An 11,008-nucleotide genomic window follows, 5' to 3' on the forward strand; every position below is an offset into this window, starting at 1 on the left:
TCATTGACTATACTGCCATACAATGGCAAACTGCAGTAATTTTCAAAGTTACAAAAGGTTCTACAGAAGCTCTAAGAGACAAGGGAGAAAAAAAAAAAAAACAGACCTGTGGGTTTTTAATCTGTGCCATGCAAGCATTGGCATTAAATCGCCTGAAAACACAAGCTGCTACAGTATAACCATACAGACCCCTACACACATCAGACTGGCTCAATATTCTGTTTTTTTTTTTTTTTTAATGAAGGAGATGTCCGGTTACCAGGGCTCATCATAGCCTCTTTTCCAACTTTCTTTTAGCAAAAGTAGCGTGTTTTTTAATCAATATTTCATAAAATATTTGTTTAGGTGTATGGTGTCTAATTAGGTTTAATTAGGTATAGCTGTTTGTTAACTGTCTAATAAAGAACATTAGTTTTTTTTCTTATTTGATACAACTTACTTGTTCTTCTCTGATAATTCTCTGTTGGTTCACCACCACATGCGACACCTCTGACATTGCACATTATCTTGTCATACATAAGAAATATAAATCATAGAACTTAAACACAGAGTTTAAATATGCCCATTGAGCAGTATATCAGCTTAATGCCCAGGTCAAAGTAAAACTCAATGAGCTTTTCCATACTGAGGCCTTGCGCTTGTCAGCTGAGCGAAAATAGACACATTTTTTTATTCACCTGTCCTAAGTCATAAACACAGGAGAAAAAATAATTTAAATCAGACTTAGAAAATTGATATTTTTTCTCACTTGCCTCCCAGGGCTTCCGTAGATTTTGCCTCTACTGTTTAAACAGTCTATGTGTATAACATATGATTTGTTCATTGTAAATGTAATGTGTGACTTTTTTTTATCTCTAAAGTACAAAACAAGAGAGCAAATCAAAACTTTATACTCATAGCTGCATGTATAAAATAATATTACAATATTAAATGAACGGACAGATTCTTTTTTTATAAGTTTTTCAAACATCAAGTCAAGTTTAGAGTTTGTGATTTAAAACACTGGAAAACAACAAACACAACAATCGATTATAGGGTTCAGTCTCACATCTGACAGTAGGGTCAACTAAACTATCTAAACACTATCTACTTCAATACTAGATCAACCTTTGAGTCACTTTTACTCAGAGTTTCGGGGACAAATACAGTGTGTATCTGCATAAACAACACAAGGGGAGAGAGTCACTACCACAGCTACACTATCTACTGTGTGAGGCTCATATATGGCATCCTGTGACAACCCTGGGCAAGGCCTGGGATGGCAGGTGGATGCCCCACTGCTTACATACTTACCATAACGTTTAGCCTGATCCCAATCCCTGCAGTGCCATCAACAAAGGGGCAGTGGGACAGAATCACAACAATGGGAGAATGCCCTTTCAGACAACAGTACGCTGCATCAGCACAACACACAGTTTGTAGCACAATACAAACCTCACTCATCAGAGCCTAGTGCCAAACAAGGCACTACCTCTCCATCTAAGGGCTTCCTATCATTTTAAAATAACCTCTCTGATCATTAAAATTTACTTTTCAAAAATTCATGTTTGTATATATATATATATATATATATATATATATATATATATATATATATATATATATATATATATATTATATATATATATATATATATATATATATATATATATATATATATATATATATATCGATTGACAGCCCTAATATATATATATTAGGGCTGTCAATCGATTAAAAAAATTTAATTAATTACATACTCTGTGATTAATTAATCAAAATTAATCGCATACATAATTAACAGTGCCTGGACCGATACTTTTTAAGAAAGTAGTTTAAGTAAATGTTCCAATCCATGATCCAGGCAGGACATTCTCGTCTCCCTCCTTCATTTTACAGTCGAATGGTGGCTAGAACGGCTCCGGGTCAAACGTCAATATGGAATGGATTAATCTGCGTTATTTTTTTAACGCGTTATTTTAAATCTTTTTTAATCGCGATTAATCGCTGAATTTCTATAGTTAACCGTGATTAATCGCATATTTTATCACATGATTAAAATTCTATTATTTTGCATTTCAGAACAGTTTTTAAGTACATATTAACAATCAAAAGCAATTCTTACCAGTGTATCTTGATTGGGAATCAAATGAATGCAAAGAACGTTACTTTATGAACTTGATTTTAAGATTTGTAATTATTTATTTACTGTGTAAACAAAAGAAAAATGTGTGAATCTGTCATTATTGAACAATTCCTCCAAGTACCTAACTAAAAAACCCTATCCTTACCAGAGTCAATATAGTGTTTAGTAACTCCTAAATAATTTTGATTACTCACTGATGTCCAGTGATCACCGGTTAATGAGACAGCGTTTGCAGCACCTTGCAGCAGTTCCACTGTGGCTGCTTTCTCCGTGACATACAGGCTGTGAGTGGGGCTGCTGTCCCCCTCGTCGGCAATGCTGTAGTACGTCTTTAAGACGCGAGTCCTCTACGATGCTGACAGGTCTGCAGTTAGTTGCCACCCGTTTCACAAGAGCTGTAGTAATTTTTTGGGATTTGGTTTCATCCACAGGTCGGCAAGTAGCACTCTCTAAAATACTGCTTTGCCTGAGTGGGTAGCATGCTAGCGGATAGCATCACGTTAACTGTACTACTATGCTTAGCTCCGTAGGTGGTAGCTCAAGCTTGACGTGCTTCAGTGATATTTTAATTCGGCTTTACACAATGTGCGTATGGCTTTCGACTTGTCTACGAGCCGTCCGGGAGTTTTGGAAAATAAAAAGCTCCATTCAGAGTTATTGCTGCTGTGTTTCTCCATCATGCCTGCAGCCTGCAGCAGCAGGATGTGTTACGAGGAAGTATGGCAGCTTGATGATAAGTAACGGTGCTGCAAAGGGTCAAAATAGTAGCCTGTTAGGCACGACGCAAAGCCGAGTGAAGTGTAAAATAAATTAATAAATGCCGGCATGCGATTAAAAAAAATTAACGCGTTATGCACGGCCCTTAATTGCATCGCGATTAACGCGTTAATGCTGACAGCCCTAATATATATATAAAAGATTTTAAAAATACTGCTCCAGTGGAGCTGCTCAGTGACCAGCAGATCAGACTGTGGTTGTACTGGGCAGCTTCCAGGTATGAATGTGTAACTGTGTGAATGTGACAAATGAGAATCTTAATCAACTTACCTGGATGAATAAAGGTTAAAAAAAACAAAAAAATTATTAAAGTCAGACAAAAACTGTCTCTAAAATTTTTTATTTTTCAGATTCTGATGAAGGATAAATTATTTGCTCATGACAAATAAAGAGTTGTGATTAGAGCTGGATTTAAGTCATTTAAAAAAAATAAATAAATAAAAAAAATTCACATCTTGCACCTCCTCAATTGTGAATATTTTCTGGTTAACTTTGTCTTCTATCATATTAAACTAAATATCTTTGTGTTTTGGACCATTGGTTGGACAAAACAAGAGATTAGAATGTGTCGACCTGGGTTTAGGGAAGTATGAGCGATTTTTTAAAACTACTTTTTGACATTTAATGTACCAAACAATCAATTAAATCAATAATATATTACCATTGAATCAATAATTAAAAGAATCGTTAGTTTCAGCCCTATTTGTGATGGATGACACACATTTTTGCAGATACTGTAGTTTTAGACAGCTGCCAGTATTTCTTAGTGAACACCCATATTTTTTATAGACAGCACCTTTAATTGGCCTAAAGTCTTTTGGTGTTTATGTTATCAGGTTATTGAAGCCGTTCCCCTTTTAGTCTCTCGGGGGAAAGGCCTTCTTTTTTAAGGATTTTTTTTGGGGGCTTTTCCCTTTATTCGAAAGTGGATAGATATGAAAGGGGGAGAGAGATGGGGGATGACATGCAGCAAAGGGCAGCAGGTCGGATTCGAACCCTGCGCCGCTGGACTCAGGACTCAGCCAACATGGGGCGAACACTCTTACTGGGTGAGCTAGAGGCCACCCCAGGCTTTCTTTTTTAAGTGTCTTTCATATGGCCTGCTCCGCAGTATTTTGTTTATGCAGTGACTGCCTAAATCTTTGGTCTGAGTCTAAATTCAGAAGTCCAAGCTGTTTGTCACTGTAGTTGCCATGGTTTCATATACCTCTGCAGCCACAGTATTTCTTTGGTATATTTCTAAGCAGCAACAAGGGCCTTTAGGCTGCTTAAATTAACCTGTTTCGGGGTAAATGTCTATGCAATGCTGACAACTTTCCAATGGCAGAGTAATTATTGCTTCAAACTTGGAAGGGTAAACATTAACATTTGAATGTCTGGGGCAAGCCACTTGTGTTTTTACACTCACCGGATTCATGAAAACACATCATGAAGATGTTTATCCATGTATCCAAAGTATAGAAATTGCATAAATTAAAACATAAATAAGTTGTTTTTTTAAATAGTGTACAATGTGTCGCATCTAATGTTCTGAGGAAAGAAAGCCCTACTTCTCATATGAGTTTCTCCTCTCCAGAAATAGCAACTATTAAAAATAAACGGTTTCCCTCTTCCCTTTTCTCTTGCACTTTTCTGCTGTTTCTGCTGGTGAAGTGTACGTACCCTGTAAGTTGGACAGTGCGTATTCCAGCCCTTTCATGGCCTTCACCTGGTTACTTTTGAATCGGGCCAATCCAAACTCCTGGGAAAAGACAGAACAGGAAATGGCTTTACATTGGGGGAGACAGCTAAAGAACAACACTTAGCTAACAGTCCTCTCTCTCATTTTCTCTGGGGATATCAAAGCAAGCCTGGCATCTTCCACATCTACAGTAATAGTAACAATTTTAGGCTGACATATTTTTGGCACTGTTTTCACTTCTCCCCTCACATCTCCCACTTCTTTATTTTGGCATTTGCACACAGGCTCCCAGGTCTCTACTGCCCATTCTCTGACCTACAAATCAAAATAAGGCCTTGGAAATAGTGTGCTTTGCTGCTACTATATTACTGCTATTACACCTCTATGCTGATGAATTCATAGCTGTCTTATGTAAAGATCATGATGGCTATTTTCAAAGAAAAAAAAAAAAAAAAAGACTATGATAAAAAAAAAAAAAAAATTACATTACATTGAATAGAATATAGAATAGTTGAACATGTTGAGTCAAGCATGGGTAACTACTTATTGCGCAAAAAGGTTAAAAGTAGGGATGTCCCGATCAGGTTTTTTTGCCCTCGAGTCCGAGTCCGAGTCATTTGATTTTCAGTATCTACCGATACCGAGTCCCGATCCGATACTTCTATAATAATTAAACTTTATAATACCTCCAGACCGCAGACATACTCGCGCTTTCCGCTTCAAGCTGCTTCCGTGTTCTACTTTGCCGGCATTTAACCAATAGCGTCTCTGCAACAAAGTGATGTCATGCTGCACGCGTTGCTTTTTCTGTGTGGAGTCAAAAGGGTCTAACTCTGTGCCACCGCATAACTATAGATGTGTTAAAAAATAATGAGAAAATATATACATATATATCCGAGTCCTGATCGGGAGGTAATGTCCGATTCCGATCGAGTCTGAAACCACGTGATCGGGCCCGATTTCCGATCACGTGATCGGATCTGGACATCCCTAGTTAAAAGTACCTGAATAGGTCTGGAGAAGCCATAAACGTTTGAGGATATCCACGCCTCCCGTTTCAGCTTGGTGCTGGCTGGCTGCTCCACAGAGTCTTGGAAAATACAACGCTCTTCAACCGACTAACATGGGGAAAGAGAAAAGTGACAGCAGGTTGAGGTAAAGGACAAAGCTGTGGAACGCTTTTAATTTGTCTTTTTTTTTATTGTCTAGTTTTTGACACACAGGGGCTTAAGAGCTGATTTACAATTTGAATTGGATGCTCGGATCAGACAATTTCTTTGATCACAACCAGTTAGTTGGCTTAATTTCCGGTTGTGTTTCATGCTGCAGTAGATTAAAAACACGAGTAGCATAAATCCATCCTGCATTAGCGTACAGTGTACAGCAGTGAGAGTGTGAAAATAAGCACACATTAAAGCTGCATAATGTACAAGTTGTGTCAAGGACCTTCTTCCCTGGGAGATCATTACATCTGAAGTGCGTTCAAACGCTCGCCTCCTTTGAAGATAAGGCTGGTTGAATTAATATTCCCTCCTCCCTTCTGGGGTTAGCAGCTACACCTGACTGCACTGCGCAGTCATGGCACAGAGTTCAGGCTCTTCTACTTTGCCAACATACTGAACAAATGAACAAGATCTTATTTTTTTGAACTTGTGAATTGATTTTGAATTGTAGAAAATACAAATCTGGATTCTTGTATAAATCAGCTTTTGCTAGAACTTAACACACTGCAGAACTGTTGAGTGTGGTAAAAAGTATGCAATACTGCAGCTGTAATGACATCTAACAGTGATGTCAGATGTCAGTACTCTCCTATATCACTGAAGCAATGTGGTAACTTTAACCACTGGAGGTCAGCAAAAACATTTTTTTTTGACCACTCGGGGGCAGTTGTGAACACAACACTGATATATCATTACCTTTCAAGTTTAAATAATGAAATTGTTAGCAAACAGTTGCTTATCTACACATCCAGTAATTACGGAGCAACATTATCATTCATTTGGAGTTGTGTTTCTGACCAATATTCTCTCTCTTTTAGCTTAGTCTCTACCAACTATATATAATAGACCCTTTAGCTGCTAAGTGCTCCACTATGTTCACCATCTTGGCTCCAACTGTGTCCATCTGCCGTTTGGTGCTAACCAAGTAGTGTACAGTGGGTTTATTAGAGCTTTTTAGCTATAAGAGCGGTGAGAGTGCATCAAAACAGTAAAGTTGCAGACAGCTAAACAATTATCTGAAACTCAATATAAAGCTCCATAAAGCTAAGGGGAGCTTTATATTGAGATACATTGTTGTTATAAAAATATTCATTGTAGCCACCTTAAGAAACTCAGGCAGACAAAAAAATGCTCCAGGCAAGTGAATATTAGAGATTTATCTCAGTAGTGTAGGCTGAGTACACAAGGTCAGTGAGACATACCGGTAGATGAAAACTTGCTAACATGCTAACATTTTTCAAAGACTTATGGGGAAATTGCTGTAAAAAAAGGTTCATAACAAAGAAAGGGAAATGCTACACAAAAAGCAACCACAGAGAATCAGACAGCTCACCATGAGAGTTGTGTGGTTGAGGTTCCAGGTGTAGGTGGTCAGGCTCCTGTTGACAGGGTCCACGATGGAGTCCTCGATGATGTACACCAAGCGAGACATGCCGGTGGGGAAGAGCCGCTCCGCCCAGCGAGGCAGCCGATTGGTCTTCGTCAGGAGGCGTCTGGAGAGGAGCCGGTGGTCCGCAGTCACTTCGCGGTACACAACGTCCTCCGTGAGAACATGGGTGCTGAAGGATACAAAAACACACAGCCATGTGTGTCATTAGGTCTGTCTTAAAATAGTCAGGTGCCCATATAAACACTGAATTAATCGTTCCTCCTGTTCATACTGGCCAATGAGAGATCCCGTCCCTCTGTGTAAGTGATGGGACACAAAATCAGCAGTCCTATCTTCTGCAAAAATACATTTTTAAGTTTAGTTTATGTTTATATGAGGCCTCAGCAGTCTGGGATAGACAAATGAAGTGGGAAACTTACTTATCTTTAACTTTAGGGTTTCATATCTGTTTGTGGTTCATTTCAGTTCTGGTTAAAACAGGGGTCCACTTCCAAACAGTCAATTAAAAGAAAATGTATGTATGTTTTCTGTGTGTCCTGGTGCATCTTTTTGAGCACAAAATGACATTGTGATGTGTTTGTGAGATAATATAGAGCAAAGATTCCTCAAGCTGTTGTTAGGTCAAGTCATAACGCGAGTATAACCAATTAACCACACAACTATGACTATGCTAAACTTTACTTCTCTATTATTATACTATAACTATTGTTTTCTCAGTTCACTATTTTAATTGTGACTGCGGGCTCTTTAGTTGTAGGTTCACCTGAATTGTATTGTAGGATTCAACGATACACCCCATCCTAATAACTCAATATGATGACAAGATTCCTGCAGGGCTACAAACACTCCAACAACTTCTCTTTATCCCAAAGGTCCTCTACTGAGGGATTTATATTATAAAGATGTGATTTGCCGTTTAAACTGCATAGTGAAAATGTGATACTGTGACAGCCGTAATCCATCAATACTAATCTGAAAATGTAAACACTTCCCATAATATAAAAAGTGAAGAAAAGGTAGCACATCTCAGCGTTGATTTATTGCGATGTGAGAACAATTAAAAAAGTGCAATGACAGTATTTTGTCCTACTTCTTTACTTTTTGGAACATGGATTGTGGGTTTAGCACTCCACCAAGAATCTCCATTGTTGAAGCGCAACCGCCTTTTTCAACTTCCCATGATATTTCTCATGATGTTGGTTGCAAATGACAAAAAAGAATCTCATTGTAAGCAGTTACTAAAAACAAACAAAATGTTCCCACTGTACTGTAGTCTTGTTTTGTCTTTTTCTTCTAGTCACTCATATCTAGACAAAGTTGAGCAAGTATGATTGTGGGTTATTGTTTTCATTCCAGGCACTGTGCCACTACAAAATACAATATCTTAAAAGGCGTTGTTGCCTTCTGACACCCACCACATGCTTTACAATAAGCATCCCTGATGAAAATACTGACCATGAAAATATTACAATACCTGAATGGGTTTGGGTACCTCTGCCAAAAAGCAGAGACAACATGGTCCCACGTACTCCTGATGTCTGTGTTATTACAGAAATACTTGACCATTCTTCTCTCGCTGATGTACAGGATGGCCTGAATCCCGAACCCTGAGGTCCCTGGCTGCGGCTACACAAGACAATAAAAACGTCGGTGCTGACTCCATCCAGAATCTGGCACAGTCCTGGAAAGAAACAAAATTGTTGGACAACGAAGGGATATTGTTTTGATATTGTTTAGTAATTGCTGATATAAATTTGTCAATCGTCAGAATTTTTCTGTTTTACCGTGGTAGCTATCCTCTCAGTATCTCTTGATATATTAGGCTACTGTAGTCAATGTTGCATATCAATGAGCAGGACAGCTTTAAAGCAGTATTCGATTTTAATATGATTTTTGTTTCAATTTTATTGTGTACATTTATTTGGCATACATCTAATTTGCTGGGTTAGCCAGAAACAGGTAATAAATTATTCATACCATGACAGAGGATTATATTCATATTTCACACTCCTGCTCCATATCCATCAATAGATGTATAAAACTACCTCTCTATATAGAATAACTTATTACATTACCGATACATCATTATTTTGGCATTCTCTACACACCCATGCAGTCTTGCACTAACTGTATATACAGTGCCAACCACACTACTACCCTGTATATACAGTGACGATTGACTTGTATGGTAGATGCTGCATGTTTGTTGTCAATTGTTGTCTATATACATATTTTTTCATACCTACTTGTCTGTATATAATAACTGTTAATACATGTTTGCTTCTTTTATTGTCTTTTTATTTATCCTGCACAATCATGTATTTGCTCCTACAGTGTTCTGTGAGTTGTTCTAATTAAATAAAAGGGGATCTGTTATTATGTTACGTAGAGTTAAATATCCTTTAACTTAAAACAGATTACATAAGCATCCTTTGCGTCATCTGTAATCTGTACACATGTCACCTTGATTTATGGCTTTACATTGCACTGTACAGTAGCTGAGGTAATGGCTTGTTCTCAGCTCGGAGGCTAATGTGACTGCTAACATGTTAGTTCCTTGGCCATCTAACAGCTAACGTTAGCTAACTACTAAAAACCGATTTAAAATACTATAGTTTTATGGTAGTTTTATATCGAACGGTGCTAGTGAGATTGAATGACAGTCCGTATATTTGTTATTTTACAGCTCGATCATGACAGTCTGTGTTGAAGATTTGACAGCTAGCTTACCATAACTCAACCACGGTTGATTAAGTTTAGCTAGCTAGCTAGCTAGCCTAACACTTAGCGGAGGGTAACGTTAACTGAACTTTCAACCGCTCCTGGCTATCGAGAAACAAGAGAAGTCTTACCTGAAAGTCACTGTGAATGAAATATTAGGCTAATAAATATCCACAGAGTGCCTGTTTGTTGTGCATTTAGCCCAAACGTCAGCTAATTGCATCCACGACCCTACATGCGACAGAACAGGCAGTACTGGAGGGACTGTTCTAACGTTAGTTGGTCTTCTTAATCGTTTAATGCCGCCACCTCCTGTACCGGAGTGTGCAACATCATGACTTCTTGAAGAATCTGGCTAGCATGAAACCCGCGGTACCGTATTGCTTGCTTTAAATTGACAATGGACCCATAGAAACTGACCATAGAAATACACTAAGTGAATGGACGAACAAAATAAATAAAAAATGAAAATGTACACGTTCATTATCATCCTTGTGGTTTTCGAAATCTAGTGGACATAATTGGGCATAAACACCAGAAAACATAAAATTATTGATAAAAGGAGCTCTCTTGCATCCATAGGGGACCTCTGCATCCAGCGGTAGGCCTACAGGAAGAAAGACAAAAAAGACTATCAATTTAAGACGCAAATTACCCCAGCCACAAACTGTTCTGCTTTTACATTTAGTTTTATTCATTTGCAATACCGTCTACACAAATGTATTAGGCTACTTAATTGATATTTTATTTGTTTACATTTTAGCCCTATTATATGCTGATGAAAACAATGGATTTGTGCGGAGAGTTTAGCTAGCAGTCTGGAGCATAGAAATAGAATGAATTCTTTGATTGTTGTGCACATGATTAATTAATAAAGAACCTTGAACCTTGTCAATAAACCTGAGTGACTTGAGAGATTTCACTGCTTCTGACACTCTTCTCACACCGCATGTTTCTGTCACTCTGAGAATGAGTCAATGAGTTTTACAAACTACAAATAGTAGAAGAAAGGAATAGAAAAATAAATCACTTCATGTCACTATTCTCTTCCGATCCAGCAGGTGTCGCAGTAGAATTTGTTGAACTGTTCA

At 38.0% G+C, this 11,008-nt stretch overlaps 1 protein-coding gene and 1 long non-coding RNA gene across 3 annotated transcripts in view; both read right to left on the bottom strand.

The window, feature by feature from the left end:
• LOC118494814 overlaps positions 1-1,287 on the bottom strand; it is a 2,501-nt gene extending 1,214 nt beyond the window's left edge. Inside the window, exon 1 of the long non-coding RNA XR_004897011.1 lies at positions 1-1,287. This exon is cut by the window's left edge and continues 456 nt beyond it. This is a non-coding gene — a long non-coding RNA (uncharacterized LOC118494814).
• LOC116034194 (PRELI domain-containing protein 1, mitochondrial-like) overlaps positions 1-10,206 on the bottom strand; it is a 19,317-nt gene extending 9,111 nt beyond the window's left edge. The window contains exons 1-6 of one of the 2 annotated variants that reach the window (XM_036000057.1): positions 10,049-10,206; positions 8,671-8,877; positions 7,140-7,365; positions 5,588-5,701; positions 4,565-4,643; positions 1,294-1,319 (exon numbers count right to left, since the gene is read on the bottom strand). In XM_036000057.1, the coding sequence (XP_035855950.1) occupies positions 1,294-1,319; positions 4,565-4,643; positions 5,588-5,701; positions 7,140-7,365; positions 8,671-8,762 (537 nt within the window). In that variant the 5' untranslated portion in view covers positions 8,763-8,877; positions 10,049-10,206. The remainder of the gene's footprint in view (positions 1-1,293; positions 1,320-4,564; positions 4,644-5,587; positions 5,702-7,139; positions 7,366-8,670; positions 8,878-10,048) is intronic. The other variant, XM_031276741.2, reaches the window with a different exon arrangement.
• Positions 10,207-11,008: the final 802 nt, after the last annotated feature.

Source organism: Sander lucioperca, chromosome 4 (genome assembly GCF_008315115.2).
Source record: "Sander lucioperca isolate FBNREF2018 chromosome 4, SLUC_FBN_1.2, whole genome shotgun sequence".
NCBI classification, from domain to species: domain Eukaryota; kingdom Metazoa; phylum Chordata; class Actinopteri; order Perciformes; family Percidae; genus Sander; species Sander lucioperca.